The 18,871-nt window shown below is 39.4% G+C and overlaps 1 protein-coding gene across 2 annotated transcripts; it reads left to right on the forward strand.

Moving 5' to 3' along the window:
- Positions 1-10,336: 10,336 nt before the first annotated feature.
- Positions 10,337-18,656, forward strand: LOC101303918 (ubiquitin carboxyl-terminal hydrolase 5-like). Of its 2 annotated transcripts, XM_004303278.1 has the most exons (13): positions 10,337-10,548; positions 10,619-10,816; positions 10,899-11,103; positions 11,189-11,284; positions 11,990-12,020; positions 12,129-12,406; positions 13,922-14,062; positions 14,137-14,307; positions 15,855-16,112; positions 16,205-16,353; positions 16,688-17,263; positions 17,819-18,092; positions 18,184-18,656. In XM_004303278.1, the coding sequence occupies exons 1-13, from the start codon at positions 10,409-10,411 to the stop codon at positions 18,364-18,366; spliced, it is 2,700 nt and encodes an 899-aa protein (XP_004303326.1). In that variant the 5' UTR covers positions 10,337-10,408; the 3' UTR covers positions 18,367-18,656. The 2 variants fall into 2 exon arrangements, with proteins under 2 accessions (XP_004303326.1, XP_004303325.1); XM_004303277.1 differs by having other exon boundaries at positions 11,990-12,406.
- The last annotated feature ends 215 nt before the right edge of the window (positions 18,657-18,871 follow it).

Here is an 18,871-nt window from a genome sequence, read left to right on the forward strand (position 1 = left end):
GAAATACGTCCACGGTTGAAAAATCACAGTATTCCGGTAAATTTCGGTGCCGATAGTTGTGGTCAATGCAATTTTTCATTCTTTCTTCCTATGAGTAGCCCTATCTTCGGTGGTTATTTTGAGTAAAATTTTTATACAACTTGTTGCGTCTCATCGGTTTGAAACTATTTTCAGTTGATGGTCCGGCCAAAATACATAATTTAGACGGTCCAATGACCTTTTTCGAGCGTTTAGGGGTTTGACTTAACAGATTGACCGTCCGGATCGAGCCCTTAACCTTGTCGGATCATGTATTTTATCATGATGGTCAGATCTGACGGTCTGATTTCCGTTTCTCAAGTTTGATCATCACAATCACAATCACAATCACAGTTTGACGAATGTATAAAAAGTATTATAGCCGACGAATTTCAAAGTTTTAGCCAACGAATTTATTGTTTAGCCGACGAATTTCATAGGGTTTAGCAGACGAATTTTAATATCGTTTAACCGACGAATTTTATCTTAGCCGACGAAATTATTATCTTTAGCCGACGAAATAATAATTTTGTCGGCTAAAGTTGTCGGGTATAACCCAGCGCTCGACAGCAGAAAAGCCCTAGCCTCCGAATTGATTTTCCTCCGCCTCCTCTCCCTCTCCCTCTCCCGGTCTCCGCCTCCTCTCCCTCTCCAGGTCTCCGCCTCCTCTCCCTCTCCCTCTTCCGGTCGCCGCCCTCTCCCTCTCCCTCTCCCTCTCCCTCTCCCGGTCGCCCTCTGCTGCTCGCCTGCTCCGGCCCTCCCTCCTCCTCCTGCTGCTCTGGTCCTCCCTCCTCCTCCTGCTGCTCCAGCCCTCCCTCCTCCTCCTACTGCTCCGGTCCTCCCTCCTCCTCCTGTTGCTCCAGCCTCGAGTCCTCCCTCCTCCTCGAGTACATTTCTGTTTCACATTTAATTTGTGTTTGCTTTGATTTTCCGGTCAATTGCAATGTTGTGGTGTTGTTAGGAAGTGTATATTTGTATTTAGGAAGTGTATATTTGTAGTTAGGAAGTGTATATTTGTAGTTAGGAAGTGTATATTTTTATTTAGGAAGTGTATATTTGTATTTAGGAAGTGTATATTTTTATTTAGGAAGCGTATATTTGTATTTAGTATGTTTAGGAAGTGTATATTTTTATTTAGGAAGTGTATATTTGTATTTAGTATTTAGAAAGTGTATATTTGTATTTAGGAAGTGTATTTTTTTTTTGTTGACTAATTGAATGGGTTTACATTGTTTTATTTTGTGGTGTTGTTACGAATATGAAAATAAGCATGAAACTGACCTCCTCTTCTTGTCATGAAATATAAATCTAAAAGTTAGGAGCTTAAAAAATTAATTTTTAAAAGTTACAAATGTAAATTTTTTTTTTTCAAAAGGCTGACTCCTTGGTGAGACTCTCGCTCCATAGCCTCGGCTATGCCTTACCCTTTTAAAACATTGGCCTTGATTCAAATTAATATTTTAAACAGGATGAGCGGTAATATTAGATCGACGAAAGGTTAGAAGGGCCAAAGGTCCGAATCGTCTGAGGGAACCTCTAGCAACCCTCAAACGTCGTTTCAGGGCCCCATTACAGCCAGACGTGTGACCCTTCTGCAAACGACGCAGAGGCAGTCGGAGGTGCCCCGTTCATCGAGGCAGCGGGGCGTCCCTCATTCCTCGAGGCAGTTGTGGCCTCAGACCCAGACGGAGGTGTCTACACCCCGTATGCCTGAGATACACCGGGCGCCCACTCCAGGTCCTACTTCTTCAGATAGTGGGTCATCCGGGGTACAGATGTCGCCGCCTCATCTGCTCCTTCCGCAGATGATACCGACCTTACCTGCAGTCGATGGCTCAAGGACGCCGATTTATCCACTGCCCCTGCCAGTGGCTCCATCAGCGGCGTACCGGTTCGTGCCTTTTGATACGCCTCTTATTTTCGCGAGGGTATCATCATCGGTGACAGAGACGGAATCCGTCGCGTCCGCCGCATCTCCCTCAGGTAATGAAAGATGAATGATTTGTTTTCTTATAATTCTCCGATTTTAATAATCAATTTGGTTTATCATGTGATAGGCACCGTCGGAGCGAAGCCGGCAAAGAAGAAGAGAGGCCCCATCACAAGGAAGGCTCTCGAGAAGATCGTCGATACCTTAGGGAGGATCGTCATCTGTACTGACGGGGATGGTGACATAGTATCGGGCGGGAAGTCGTAGACGTACTCCGGCCGCGTGGGAGCGCTCATTAGGGATAGAGTCCCTATGTTGTGGTTAGACTGGAGCGAGGTCCCGCAGGAGGTTAAGGACATGGTCCACATCTCGATGTCGGTGAGTTTACAAAATGCATCAATAATATTATGTATTACATTGTTGATTTCTCGAAAAACTAAACTAATAAACGGTTAAATGCAGGTGTGGTTTGAGGCTCCTGAGCACCTGAAGAACAGCTGGGCGGACGTTGTGCATGGGGGAAGGTACGTTGGGAAGTTAATGAAAAACAAAATTGTATGTGATATTAATAATATTTCTAATATTTTTGTTGTATCTGTAGGTATAAGGAGTGGAAGAACGAGTTGCGGACCCACTAGACTACGCATGAGAACGCACGTTTTGGTACCCCTGTTGAGTTCCAGTACAGGGAGTACGAGTGGCGTTGGCTTCTGACATCAGAATTCAACAACCCTCGTAAACAGGTATTTGAAAAAATTAATTAGTTAATTTGTCATTAAGTACGTGCGTTTTTAAATATTTTACTAATAGTTTAGTTTTTATTTGAAGGCCGTTTCTCGGGCGAACGCTCAGAACCGGCAACGCAACACAAGGAACCATCGTGCCGGTTCTAGACCGTTCGCTGTCTTCATGGACGAGGCGGCCAGGGAACATCCACAAGTCAACCAGTACGTCTATACGTACGAGAAGGCATATCCTAACGCCCAGGAGGATATTGTACGTCATCTTACGTTTTTAAATTTTTAATTTTACTTATATATATGTCAAAATGTTAATTAATCATTTTTTTCCTATCCAATTAGGCGAATGTGAGGGAGGCTAGTGACGAGGTGATGAGTACTATAGTGAGGGAGACATGGCTGGACATGCAGGAGGAAGAGATGTCCAAAGCCATGTCCCGGATCGACACTTCGGATCCGAGGGTTGGGGCGAGAATCATGGGCACAGCTTTCCCACCGCGAGCAAATAACTTCTACTGCCGAGGTCTAGGAAAGAAGGGCGAGGGGGTCCTGAAGACCACTCCAGGATTTCAACGAAAGGCAGCCTCGACCAGCAGGAAGACCTTGACCACCAACAGGACGACTCAGCTAGAGTCGGAAGTTTAGAGACTACGGGAACAACAAGCTGCTCAGGCTACCTATAATGCCACGCAGACAGCCTATACTGCCGAGGTATATGCCATCCAGCAGGCCCAGCAGCGGCAGATGCTCCAGTACATGCAGGAGTTTACAGCTGCCCAGCTTCAGGGACTTCCGGCTCCGCCCATGCCTATGGCTATACCGCTACTTCAGCCGCCGCAACCTCCGCAGCAGCCCCCAGAAGCGGATATTAATTTAGACGATCTAGATTTTGTCTAGTTGATGAATTATATATTGTTTTATGTGCTTATTGTTGTTGTTGGTTATATGGAATTGTTTTGGTGTATTTTGCAACTTCCTTGGAATGGTAATTTAGAAATTTCGGGTTTTTTTTTTTACTGGAATGGACTTATAGCCGACGAAATACGCAATAATTCGTCGGCTATAGTATTTTAAATTTTTTTTAAATAAGGTTTAGCCGATGAATTATGGCATGTTTCGTCGGCTAAACCCTTCTAAAGCCGACGAAACAGACTATATTTCGTCGGCTTTAGTTATTTTTTAATTTTTAATTACACACTTTAGCTGACGAGTATCTTAAATGTTTCTTCGGCTAAAGTCTGAGAAAAAACCGACGACATGTTCTTCGTCGGCTATAGTCGGCTAAACTCTTGGACTATAGCCGACGCATATCTTAAATGTTTCGTCGGCTAAAGTCTGGGAAAAAAACCGACGACATGTTTTTCATCGGCTAAACTCTGGGACTATAGCCGACGACATCTTTTAGTTTCGTCGGCTAAAGTCATCGCCGACGACCTTTTCCCGACGAAATCTTAGCCGACGAGCATTCGTCGGCTAAGATCTTAGCCGACGAATTAAGCTAACAGGCCGACGAAACTTTTTCGTCGGCTAAAGTGCTTGTCCTGGTAGTGAGAGTTCTCTTTTGATTGTAGATGCGATCACGATAATTAATTTCAATTATCATACAATTGATCGATCATTACAAACCCTGAATCATGTATAAACTAGAGGTGACTATTGCTCGATCATCATAAACCCTAAACCATATATACATGAATACATGAGAGGTGGTTTATACTCGATCATCATTAACCTTATATACATAATTAGTGCTCGATTATCATATACCAAGTATACACTAGAGGTGGCTATTGATCGATCATCACAAACCCTGAATCATACATACAATAGAGGAGGCTATTGCTCGATCATTATAAACCCTAAATCATATATACATTACAGGTTATCTGTACTCGATAATCATAAACCGTTAACCATGCCAACAATAGAGGTGATTAATGTTTGATCATCATAAACCCTATATACACTAAAGATGACTAGTGCTCGATTGTCATATAACATGTATACATTAAAGATGACTATTGCTCGATCATCATAAACCTTAAATCATATATATACATGAGAGGTGATTGTACTCGATCATCATAAACCGTAAACCATGCCAATTTTAAGGGTGATTATGCAACATCTCGATTTTTAAAATTTCTCAAAATTTATTTTTCTTCTCAGAAATAGAAAGTAGAGGTCGTCACGAGTTCGCTATATTTTTCGGACTCCCGAGCTATTTTTAATGATTTTTTGAAGTTTCGTCAATTTTTTCAGACCAGTGACGTGGCAAGTCCTTATTGGTCCATTTCTCTTTTGACTTGGTGACTAAGTCAGCTGATCCACACAAGTGGGCAAGTGGATTGTGCAAGCTGACATATGGCAGATGAGGATGAACCAGAGTATGCCACGTGGCAACAAATGTAGAGAATTTAGTCTCTCATGTTTGTTACCAAGTGTCGATTTTTTATTGGACCAAAAAGCCTAGCTTAGCCTTCTTGTCGGTCAACCCAAGCCTATAAATGGGTTGACCCGGCCAGTTTAGTTTTCATGTCATTCCTTTCTCTCTCCTCAATTTTCGTCACTTTCTCTCTTTAGATTTTCTTTTGCGACTAAACCTCGGCGGATCATAACTTTTGATCTGTCATTCCGATTTTAAATCCGCGAAGGCTACGGGTTCGTATTGATGTCCTCTTCCTATCGTAGAGGTTTGAGCTAGATCCAACAGTGATTTATAGATGGCTCGTTTTAGGAGGCTCGGTTTACGATTGGTATTCGCGGTGGGAATTCGTATTGTCGAGGTGAGTGACAGATTAACACCCAATCATCATAAATTCTATATACATAAGAGGTGACTAGTGCTCATTATCATATACCAAGTAGACACTAGATGTGAGTATTGATCGATCATCACAAACCTTGAACCATGCATACACTAGAGGTGCCTATTGCTCGATCATCATAAACCCTACAAGCTACACCAAGCATACATTGGGAGAGACTTGTGCTCGATCATCATAAACTCTATTTGTCAGGACCTACCCCGGATTTCCCCTTGAAATCCGGAATAAACCATGCGGGACCAACCTCAAGGGAAATTCTACCAAAATTTTGGCATAACCCCCCTTGAAAATGAGTAACCCTACCTGAAAGAAAATCACCAAAAACCTAAACACTTCTAAAATAATTTAATCCACATCTCCTGGAGCCACCCGCTCCCCCAAATAAACATTCACCACCTCAACAAAAATAATAATTCAAAATAATTTCATGAATTTAAGTTCTCATACAAACCAACCTAAATGAATCTTTTCCATCACTCCTACGTGGAGTCATAAGCTCTTAACACACATCAACATAAAATCATTTAAGACATCTCATGGTTATCAGAGCAACTACTAGGAAACGAGAAAATACACAAGTACGTTAAACAGGTAACCTACGAATGAAAACTAGAAGTGGTGGAAAATATGACTCACCTCCTACACTCGCCGAACCGAACTCTACAGACTGGGCATTTAAAAACAAAAGGCCCAGGGGAGAAGCATTTAAAACGTTAGCGTGTGTGGACAAAAATAAATAGTAAAATACTGACTTAATGATAGAGCCTTAAAATCAAAATTAATGCTTTTCCCATATTTTTCATTGAGAAAAAGATTTATGCATGCCACTCTTGGAAATTTTCCCGAAAATATATGGAGACAAAAGAATGAACCAATCCTATTGGTTCCTAATAAATCAATAAAAAAAATGGGGAAGAGGTTTCACCATAACTATGAGCCTCCTAGGCTATAATAACGTCCCACGTTAAGCGCTCTACTCATATATGATGTAGCGGTCCTCACGCTAAGCGCTCAACTCACATATGATGAGGACCACTAAATAATGGCTAGCTAACAATAAATATATATATACCGATCGGTTGCCTCCCAAGCTATAATAGCATCCCACGCTACGCGCTCTACTCACATATGAAGAAGACCGCTAATAAGGCTATAATAGCGACTCACATATGATGAGGACCGCTAATAAGGTTAGCTAGCAATAATCAATATAAATCAACCCTTTTATGGTGAAGTAAAATAATAAATAATCAAGAATATCACTTCCCCAAAAATAATAAAACATCCATTGAGCTTAGTACAGTCCCCAACCGTACCTAGAAATATTGTGTAATAACATAAATCACTTGACATGTCCCACATGTCAAATAAAATGCTCAAGAGAGTTCCCGAGAAATAAATGAAACTCATTAATCCAGGAAAAATAATAAATCTCCAAAATGCCTTTGAAAAATTAACTAAACTTTAATGCATGCATGGCATTCAAATCAAAGGTCCACTCACAGTGCTCGGCTATGCTTGCCGACGACCCGAGGCCTCCTCACGTCCTGAACAATAAATAATTATTAAGCCTCCAGACTAGAACAATGCTTTAATAAAATTCCGAAATAAAAGGAAGCCTATAATTTCATCTCTCTTGCCCAACTTCTCCACTTTTAATCTAATAAGGCTCACACTACTCCACACTTACCGATAGCCAAAAATTAACCTTTTTGAAGTTTAAAGCCTGCTAAACCAACTGCCGTATTTCCATTCGAATAACCGCCTAAATCCTTAATCATTGATAAATCCCAAACTTTATCAAAACTCCTCCAAAAAATTCCAAACTATACTTCATTAGACTCCTCTCATGAAAACAAACCCAAAATCATGAAAAACTGCCCCTAAGGGGCGGCGGCGGTCGGCAGCCTTATTCCGGCGATGACCATTGCCTCTCAAATTTTAACAGAATGATCCTATCATCATGCACAACAACTTTCATAACTAGCACTTAATCCAATTCTAAGGCTAACTAGGGTAATCGAACCAAAACATCCATAAATCTCTAGAACTTCAATTATACATTTCACCCTAACAAGATTGAATTAGACCAATTCCTTTTGAGGGATTACTCACCTTGATGAGTGCTACAAGATGGGCCAAAAATCACGACCTATGGTGACCGGAGGAGGGAACTCCGGTGAAAGGCTATCCGACGTCTCCGACGGGTTTTCTCTCAAACGGCGGCGTTACACGGCCGAACACCGGACACCGGCCAAGAAAGAGAGAGGGGACGGCGGGGGTCCGAATGGAAGTGGTCCGGCGGTCTCTGGTGGCCGGACGGCGGCGGACGGAGACTTGGTTTCCAGCGGGTCGGGAGTGTGCACGGGAGAGAGAGAGAGAGAGAAGGATGAGGGAGAGAGAGAGAGAGGTGGGGGTGTGTTGGGCTGCCCACACCCGGTCCAACAACTTAAACCCCAAAAATTATACTCACTAAATATTTACCCCCTTTTACCATCTCAAAAATTTACTCTTTTAATTAATAACTTTTTCATGCGAACTCCGATTTTAACGTATAGCATGTCTACGAACTCGTAATAACGTCCTCTACGACTTTCATACAGAAAGTTTTCCCAAATTCCAAACGGAAGAAAAAGTCAACTTTAGGGTCCTTAAGTAATAAACGGTTACTTAACACGGTAAAAGACCAAAATAATACCAAAGTAAATAACCGTAAAATAACTTAAGAACCGAGGTCTGACACTATTGACACTAGAGGTGACTAATACCCGATTATCATATATCATGTACATACGTACACATTAGAGTGATTATTCGATCATCATAAATCATACCTTACATACAATTGAAGTAACATTATCTCGATCATCATAAACCATAAATCATATACACGAAAGGTGATTATTACTTATTTTTCATAAATCATACATCATATATACATAAAGGGTGATTATTGATCGATCGTCATTATCTTTAAATCAGATATATAATTACATGTATTTTCATACACATAATTATTACTAAAACACTATGAATTAGCTAATCCTTATAGCAATTATTATGTAATTAATTCATTTTTAATTTCTTTAATTTCTTTTGTAGGAAATAAGTGGAGTTGTGGAATTAAGAGTATATAAGACGACAGTGGAGCGAAAGTGAGATTGTCAACAAATGATGAAATTATCATTTCTGGTCAACCCTAGTCAAAGGAGAAGTAAAATGTAATTAGTTTCTTAATTAATCATTTGTTGGATAATTAATTAAGCAAGCAGCTTAACCAAGGCGCACGTGTAGTGTTTCAAATGCAAATTTCATCCAATCAAAAGGCGACATGTGGCAACCCTAGCTCTCTCCTCTTCTAGAGACCGGCCGCACCATCTTCAAATCAGAAAATGATCCCAATTCCTTCTCATCTCATCACCACCGAATGATCTCATCCTCATCGCCATCTACTCAACACCACCAAGACCATCTCACATCACCTCATCCTTATTTCATCACCTCAAGACCATTCTCACTCCCCTTCAAGACCAACACCTCATTTTCCCCTCATACCCATCTCTTCCCTCTCATCGAGACCATCTCACATCACCTCGTCCTTATTTTATCACCTGAAGACCATTCTCACTTCCCTTCAAGACCACCACCTCATTTTCCTCTCAAACCCATCTCTTCCCTCTCACTCTTTCTACCAAATCCTCATCAATTCCATAAGGAATCTCAAGGAGCTTCAAGGGTCATCAAGTTTTTCATAATTTCATAGAGTGAGAGGTTGAAGAAGAAGAAGAACAGAGAGAGAACGAGGAGAGAGAGAGAGAGAGAGAGAGAGTAGTTTTACGTTAAAAAAAAAATCTGTTAGAAATATCTATTAAAAAAATCCGTTAAGAAAAAATCCGTTAAAGAAAGTTAACAGACATCCGTTATATAGGTCTCGTTTTTAAAATGATTATTCTATGTGAACCAATAAGACAAGAGAAATTCGTATGAATGGTATACGAACTTTCACTCCTTATAAACTTTGGTATATCAAATTTTAAAAATATCATATTGGTATCTCATGTTTTCATCCCGCCCTAAGATTAGTATATATAGTCATTAAGATGACTATTTTACCCTCAGACAAAAAAGAAGATGACAAATTTACCCTTAAATTCTCTTTTTTTTTCTTAGTTTTACTTTTTTGTTTTCTTATTCCAATTTATTTATTTTGGCTTTTATATTTTTAAGAACGTAGAGAAAAAATTCATCGTCACTTTCTCCTAACTAATAATCAGTTCTTCATCTCAATCATCCTTGAATGTCAACGACAACAACAAGATCCTTGAGTGTCAGCGGAAACAACAAAGATTAAACTTCTGTATGTTTCCCTTCTTCGATCTTCTTCAAGTTTATAAATATCAACCCAAATCATCAAATTCCACTACCTCTTCTAATATTTTTGGAATATGAAAACAAATAAAAAAAAACTAAGAAAAAAAAAGAACTTAAGGGTAAATTGGTTATCTTAATGATTACATATACCAATCTTAGGTCGGGATGGAAACATAAGATACCGTTATGATATTTTCAAAACTTGATATACCAAAGTTTATAAGAAGTAAAAGTTCATATACCATTCACACAAAAATCACATAAGACAATGATACCTTGCAAGACATTAATAGCCCAAGACACTTGAGTCTTTTCCTAGTGTGAAATCGTAACAATTAGAAAAGTGAGGTTCTAAATATTGAAAATTGAAAAACTAAAGGGGTAAATTGGCAGTTAGAAAAAACAATAGGCTGTTAGTAATAATTATGAGATCGTAGGTGTATCTGGTTGTACTTTGTTGTCTTAGTTGTAAAGGAAGGGAAAGGCGCGGTGGTGTTGGGTGAAAGTGAGTCGGGCGAGGCATGGCGGAGGTGTCGATGTGTAGGAGGAGGAGCAGCAGCAGCCTGAGTCCGGAGGAAGAGAGGATTTTGATAAAAGACATTGCTTTGGCTGCCGAAGTCAAATCCAAAGAGGGCGATACCTTCTTCCTGATTACCCAGAGGTACAGTCCACAATTCTCTCGCAAGTTTAGTTTACTTGTTGGGCTATTTCAAATTTCCATTTGAATATAGATGGTGGCAACACTGGATTGATTATGTGAACCAAGAACACCCCGATGTCTCGGAGCATCGCCCTGCCGGTATTGATAATTCCGACTTGATATACGATGCTGCAGCGGCAGAGGACACCGTTGACATACATGATACTTTACTGGAAGGCCGTGATTATGTCTTGCTCCCTCAACAAGTTTGGAACCAGTTGCATTCATGGTATTTGGGATTTTCTCTCCTTGTTTCTTTCTTTTCTGATTGTTTGTTTGCTTGCTGTCTCACATCCCCCCTTGATTGCTAGGTATGGTGGTGGTCCAACATTACCCAGAAGAGTCATTAGTTCAGGCCCTTCTCGCTCTGAGATGGCTGTTGAAGTCTACCCTCTTCGTCTTCAATTGCTTCTCTTCCCTAAAGCTGCCCGCTCCACTATACGAATAAGCAAGAAGGAAACCATTGGAGAGCTTCATAAAAGAGCTTGTGAAATCTTTGATCTTATCCCCGACCAAGTACCTATTTCTTATGCTTCCCCTCACTATATCTAGGCGTCTTTACTCCCGCTATTTCGTTACTTAAGAGTTTTTTCTCCACCAGGTATGCATTTGGGATTTCTATGGACGCAAGCGACATGCCCTCATGACTGACATCGATAAAACACTTGATGATGCAAATATACAAATGGACCAGGATGTGGGTGACATTATTTTCCACTACTTATTTTGTCTTTGTCCTTTGTAAACCACTATGTGGGATTCTGCTTCAGCATAGGTTTTCATAGTTTGCATATGATAACACATTTCGCTAGAGCAGCAGTTGTTATGTGCTCATAAGTATCATATCTGGATGGTTCTCATGTATGATATGGTCCAGAGATTGTTTTCTCTCTGAGATGGGTCTCATGTGGTTGATCTAGAGTTACTACTCCTAATGATCTTCTTGTTGTACTTCATATGCAATTTCATGGTCCACTGGAATAAATGCAGAAAAAGAACTATATGGAATGACATGTATCTGTTCTTTACATATAATTATTCTTTTTATTATTTAGTTTGCTTTTTTCCTTGTGCTATAACCATTTGGAAGCTTATAGTTTAATAATAATACTTACACGGTTATACCTCTGTCAATGAGTATGCAATAAACTCACAATGGTTGCAGCTGACAGCCAAGTATCTTCTCCTTCCACATTGAGCCTATTAAACATTTTATGCATATAGTGCCTTTCAATACCATTCTCGAGACGGGTGTGATTTTTTTGAGAATCCCCTTAAGTGTTGTACACATATTTTTGAACTGTTACCACAGGGATAAGATAGTATGATTCTTTTTCATATGGACTTGTTACTTGATTCGGCAACGATGTCCTAATGATTTTCTTTTGGTCATCAAAAACAGATTCTGGTGGAAGTCCTTAGTCTTGACAATGGTACGAGACCAAGTGGATACACTAGTTCTGTTCGTTACAATGGATCTTTAGAAAAGGAAGCTGCCTCAGTTCTTGTAGAGCCTTCTAAGTCAAGCTTGTCGATTGCAGGAGGTTTATCTGCAAGCAAGGGTGCATCAAGAAGCCATAACACAGAGCTTGCACAAAGTCAAAGCCTGACTTCAGTTAAAGAATTGGATACTGCTTATGGGACAACTGGTGTTAGTACAAGGGGTTCGTCTGGTGGTTTGACTGGGTTGCAGAACCTAGGGAATACTTGTTTTATGAACAGTGCTATACAATGCCTTGTTCATACACCAGAGTTCGCTAGATATTTTCGGGAAGATTATCATCAAGAGATAAACTGGGAAAACACTCTGGGCATGCGGGTATGTTTTTAATACTCTAATTATTTGAAATGCTTACCTTTTTGTCTAAACCTAAACTTGATCTTAAAGCATTTCTAAGTTCTGTCTAATCAGTTTTGTATATTCCAACCCAAACCCCAACACCACCCCCCCCCCCCCCCCCCCCCCTCCTGGTAATATTATTATTTTTTGTATATTATGTGGTAGCTTGTCAACTGTTGTTTCTTTTGTTTGTGTTTATTGTTTGTCAACAAAAGAAAAACTAGTTGACGTAGTCATAGGGAAATGCTTAACCAATTCCCACAATCAGTGTTATGTGGGGACATACTCCTTTGAGCATCCCTCCTTCAAAGAAACTTACAGAACATGGTGGGATGAAGCAATTTCTTGTGGCTGGGAGGGTTTTAGATTCAAGAGAGAACTAAAGAGTCTGAAGGCCAGAACAAAGGATAGTAGGTCTGTTTGTGCTTGATCAAAAGAAGGGAGAGGGAACAGTTAAGAGGGCGGTTGGAGGAGCGAGTCTTCCAAAAAGAGATATATTGGAGGCAGAGAGCTAAACCAAAGTGGGCCAGAGAAGGGCGTAGCAGCACAATCTCCGTCCATAAATTAGTTAATGGCAGAAGAGAAATTTTGTTGAAGAAAATAGAATTAGATAATTGGATAGTTGTTGATGATGAAGCCTATGATGAAGCTTTGATAGAGGAAGAGTCCATCAGCTTTTTCATAACCTTTATTCAAGTAAAGAGGAAAGAAGATTAGGAACACAAGGCCTATTAGCTTGATAACAAGCTTGTGAAAGATTAGTGCAAAAGGTGCTCGCGTGGAGATCTATGGAGAAGTTAGTTGATAATATCTCTTATATATGCTCAGGGTGCTTTTTATAACCGACATATGTAACTGGGGGGTGGTTCATGGGTTCATACCTCACAGACATATGTAAAAGGGGGTGGGTCAAGGGATTTTTATAAATAAATTTTTTGTTTTAATTTTTTTTTAAGAGGGTGCTTTTAAAAGTGAGATGAATTTTAGATGAAGTTTTGGTGGCAAATGTGGTAGTTGATGAGATAAAATAAAAGACCAAAATCCTGGGGCTGGGGGGGGTGTTAGCTGTGTTAGCTGTAGTTCAGGTGGTTTGGATGGAAATACATAAAAGTATTTTTGAAGCATATGGTGGAGCAGAGATGGAAGATCTGTGGGAGAGAGTAAAGTCATGGGCTTCTATATGTGGGAAATTTTAATATCATACACTATCATCTATTATTCTAAATTGGCAAGGCGTTGTGGTCTAGGTTTCTTAGTTCATGCTGTTTGAACTGCTTATCTAATGCTGTTGGTGTGTTGCTTAGTATAACCTGTGGAATTCTTGGAATTCTTGTCCGCTCCTATGGAATTTGTATGCTGATGCCTGATCTAATGCAAATAAGCAATTATTAAAATGTATTTAGATGGAACTGATTTCTCTGCCCACTCAAAAGTGTATTGATGTTTTCTTTTTTTGCCTCAGAATGTTACTGACTTGACTTCGTCATACTGTAGGGTGAGTTAGCTCTAGCGTTTGGCGAATTACTGCGGAAGCTTTGGGCACCCGGACGTACACCAGTTGCTCCTCGACCTTTTAAAACAAAACTTGCTCGTTTTGCCCCACAGTTTAGTGGTTACAATCAACATGATTCTCAGGTTTGGTACTTGAAAATTTTATTTTCACCAACAGATGCATGAAATTTTCATTAATCAGATGCTTTTTGTTTCAGGAACTTTTGGCATTTTTGCTAGATGGTCTTCATGAAGATCTGAATCGTGTGAAACAGAAACCTTATATAAAATCTAAAGATGCTGATGGTCGGCCTGATGAAGAAGTTGCTGATGAATATTGGGCAAACCACATTGCTCGTAACGATTCCATAATTGTCGATGTATGCCAAGTGAGTAACTTTTGAAAACATTGAATGTTATTAAATTACAGGTTTAGCAACTGTTTTCCTTTCATGCATACACGTCTGTGCTACTACACCTTGGCTATTGATGTGTTATTCTAGTTACTAAAAAGTGAAGGCGACTCTGTTCATTGTTCTCTTTTCATGGTCATGTTTTAATTAATATGGCTGCAAGATATATTTTTAAAATGATGGTGTCATTGTTTAACATAATGTGGTATAATTGTAACGTGATTGTTATGCCTTTGAGTATGCTGAGTTCTTTTCCATTTGGTAGATGGATATGTGGATTATTATCTGGGTGTGCATCTAGGGTTGTTCACGTTACCAGTTGAACCAGATGCTAGTATATTTTGTTCTTTTGAGTTCTACTGTTTATGATAGCCAAGTTGCTGCTGACTGCTGACGACACTAGCAAATCACGTTTGGGTTTCACCAAAATGCCTCCAAGCTAGTAGGTTAAAACTTTATGATTCTACCTGGGATTTGAAAAGGGATTAAGGGTTTCAGTCATTGTTGTCTTAGTCCCAGAGTCATATGCCTCTTTGTATAGAGTGCAATAAGCACACTTTTTGGTTAAGTGCACTGTTTCCTAAGAAAAACGTACCCCTTGAGAGACACACATTTCGGAGGGATGCCTAGGTCATTTCTCTACTCGCTCTCATGAGCTCCTTTAAGCTCCTCTTCGTAATGCGTTTTTAAACCTCGTCCTGGATCTGTTTAGAATTTTCATTAGACAGTGTCCTGCGGAAAGCTTGAGGACAAGTTACAGTAGAGGAGATGTAAAAAATAAAGAGACAGCAAAGTTAGGGATACGGTAATTTTCGGCATAACTAGTGGTGGAGTGCCAGATATGATGGCTGGTGGTAGCTTTCTTGACTTTGTGTTGGAGGTTTCCAATATTAAATTACACCAGGAAAGGGTAGTCTTCTGTTAGTAACTTTTTCTTCATGTTCTCTGTTCAATTTTGCTGTTTTGTGTTGATTTTCCTCACATGTAACAGTTAGCTTGGATAATGGTGCGACTCTTCCATTAATAACATGCAATACTATGTTTTTTGCTTGAGATTCTCAGTTTGTTCTTAAGAAACTTCAAAGTTTAATCATGAAGAAACATATCTAGTCTGAGACGAGTTATGATTCATTTGGCTGAACTGCTACCTGAGTTTGGTGGATTTTTATTGTGATTTCTATGTATTCCATTGTGATTTCTACCTTCAGTATGATCAGCTCCATGTGTGCTGTTTCAATGGATACTTTTTATTTATCAATTTTCCTCATTAATGGAATATGTGAATGATGCATATTGACTTCTCTTGGCATTCTTTAATGATCTTGTATTGTGCATTTATTATTATTATATAATCATCCAGATGGCTTTCCCTATACAATCAAATATTGTACTTATTGTACGTTTATTGCTCCAGGTCATTACCAAGGAATAGAGATATCATTGAATGCTGATAGATTGTGATTATTTATTTATCATTGACATGGACATGCAGTTTGATGCATTTTTCTGTTTCTGGTTAACAGGGTCAATACAAATCAACTTTGGTTTGCCCCATTTGTAACAAGGTCTCTGTTACATTTGATCCCTTCATGTACCTTTCATTGCCCCTGCAGTCCACCACAACTAGAACAATGACAGTAACAGTTTTTACATGCAATGGAAGTGCGTTGCCATCTACTTACACTGTCACAGTCCCAAAACAGGGACGTTGCCGGGACTTGATCCAGGCACTTAGCAATGCTAGCTCTGTGAAGCACAGCGAGAGGCTTTTGCTTGTCGAGGTTTGTTGCATCCTGTGTTTCAAGTCTTATCCTTTTGAACTTCGCAATGAATGCATGCTATCAGTTTAACTTGCTTAACCTGTTATTGACAGATACAAAACCATATGATTCAGCGGTTTCTTGAAGACCCATTAATATTGTTATCTACCATCAAAGATGATGACCATCTTGCTGCTTACAAGGTGCCAAAGTTTGTGAAGAACACAAAATATCTTCAGCTGATACACCGTCGTAAGGACCAGTATGTATATATTTTGATTTTGTCCTTGTAGTCCTATTTGTGCTTACATCAGACCATGTACAAAGAAAGCTTTTCCCCACCTCTTTACAAGTCTTTTTTCTTATTATTATTTTTTTTGCGATCCCAAAATAATCTGTTTTGAGCGACTATTCCTAATCTTAACCAATCTTACCATAACTAGGCTGGTTGCTTAGTGAATAATATTGGTGGAAAAGTTTATTTGTATTATGCCCCCTTAGACTTTCTGTTATGTCTCTACAAAAAAAAAAAAAAAAGACTTTCTGTTATAAGGCATATTGATAATGCGCTTCAACTAACTGTCATTTGTCTCCAGAGGAAGTAGTGATGACCAGATCACATCAGGATGGTTACCTTATGGAACACCTCTTCTGTTGTCTATCCCATGTGATGATGAAATCACAAGAGGCGACATACAGAAAATGGTTCATACAATGCTTTCTCCAATGTTAAGAACCGAGAGTTTGGATCATACCGATATATCTGGTGTAAGCTCTGCAATAGCAGCATCAAACCCCGCTGGCAACTTGGGGGAAGCATGTACCGATTCCGCTATATCTAATTCAATGAATAATGAAATGACCAGTTCTAAACCAGTGAAATCACTTGAGTTGCCTCTTCAGTTGGTGGATGAAAGTAACGCATGCATTGATCTTTCAGTAGGTGAAGAGAAAGCTATCACATTGCCTTCGGCATCTTCATCATCCATACTAGTATATGCTGATTGGTCACAGAAGCTTTTAGATAAATATCATACCCATTATCTGGAAAACTTGCCAGAAGTTTTTAAGTATGGACCTGTAACAAAGAAAGCTCGCACTGAACCTCTTTCCTTGTACACTTGCCTTGAAGCATTTCTACGTGAAGAACCACTGGTGCCTGAAGATATGTGGTAAGTCTGTTGTGGAATCTTGTTTATGGTCATTTAACATAATGGGTCAACAATAGTCTAAGATAGGATTATTTTCATGTTGTTCTGCAGTGTCATTCCTTCTGAACTACACACACATGTACCCGTACACATGCATATAATGTTAGGTCTGGTCAGTATGTAATCAGTGCCACTTAAAGGTCCCTAAATTGAATTTCTGTGACAGTTCCACCTCTTACTATTGATTTACTGGGCTACAGAAGAAAACAACTGGTGAAAATATTAAGGGAAAAATGCTTGCAATTTGCCTTTCAAGTTCGTACTGTTAAGATGAATAAGTTTCTTAGTCTGCAGCTCCCATCTCAGCTTAATAATTAGGAATCAATATTTTCTCTTCTGTGAAGTACTTATGAGTTTGGCATTTGAAATGATTGTGAAATATCGGTTGCTTGTTCAACTGTTGCTCTACTAGTGCTAGATTATGTAAATTTCTGATTTAATTCTTTGTTAAAGCCTTAAAGGAGTTCATTCGTTATATAACCACTAAAAGTAATTCTATTAATATATTTGGTGAAGGTACTGCCCCCAGTGCAAGGAGCGGCGACAAGCAAGTAAAAAGCTAGATCTTTGGAGGCTTCCTGAAGTGTTAGTCATCCATCTAAAGAGGTTCTTGTACAGCCGGTCAATGAAGCATAAGCTGGAAACATTTGTCAGCTTCCCTATACATGACTTTGATCTAACCAATTACATTGCTCACAAAAGCAATGCTGGACATCAGCTTTATGAACTCTATGCTTTGACCAATCATTATGGCAACATGGGTAGTGGGCATTACACTGCACATATCAAGGTGCGTTGGAATATTTTTTGGTTCAAATATTAGCTATAGTTGATTCATGTTCATAGAATAATACTCAGAGATTTTATTTATTGTTGTACAGCTTCTTGATGAGAACAGATGGTATAGTTTTGATGACAGTCACATATCACCCATAAATGAAGATGATGTGAAGTCAGCTGCAGCATATGTGCTGTTTTATCGCCGGGTGAAGAGTGAAGATTCGTTTGTTGGCAATGGAGACCTATCCTGTGGAGGTGACAACAAAGTTGTCTCACAAAAGTAGTACTGAATGAAGTAGTGATTTATTTCATTATTTGTAATTTTAAGCATGTTATTTTGCGCTTTTAGTTAATTGTGCGCTTAGGCACCCAAGTCTATCAGTCCTAGGTTATCTAGCTTGAGGGTTAATGTTAGCATCTAATATGTTTGGGGTTTTAGTAATATCATCAGCTTCTTTAAATAGAGGAGTTGGTAATTGTAATTGGGTAGGACATTACATGAGCATGTTTGGTGAGTTATCTGCAAACCAATTTAGCAGTTTTTCCCTGCTTGTTATTAGATTGGAGGTTGCATATGTTAAAGTTTTCACTGGAACATCCATGATGATGGAGAAAATATCAGTTGAATTGCCAGTAGTAGTCTGAAGTTGACAGTTTTTCTTTCTTTGTGGCTGTTGACAAGCCTCATAAGAGACTATAAATTTACCCTGCAAGAAAGAGGTTAGTAATATAGAAAGCAGGGATCGTTCTAAACCGGGGAACCAAGACAGGGAATTTTAATCTAAGGTA

The sequence above is a fragment of the Fragaria vesca genome, linkage group LG6 (assembly GCF_000184155.1).
Source record: "Fragaria vesca subsp. vesca linkage group LG6, FraVesHawaii_1.0, whole genome shotgun sequence".
Lineage (NCBI taxonomy): Eukaryota > Viridiplantae > Streptophyta > Magnoliopsida > Rosales > Rosaceae > Fragaria > Fragaria vesca.

Coding starts and splice junctions, on each gene's coding strand:
- LOC101303918 (XM_004303277.1), top strand. CDS start 10,409: ATGGCGGAGGTGTCGATGTGTAGGAGGAGGAGCAGCAGCAGCCTGAGT. Junction 11,104..11,188: donor TTGATCTTATCCCCGACCAA/GTACCTATTTCT, acceptor TTTCTCCACCAG/GTATGCATTTGGGATTTCTA. Junction 11,285..11,989: donor ATATACAAATGGACCAGGAT/GTGGGTGACATT, acceptor CATCAAAAACAG/ATTCTGGTGGAAGTCCTTAG.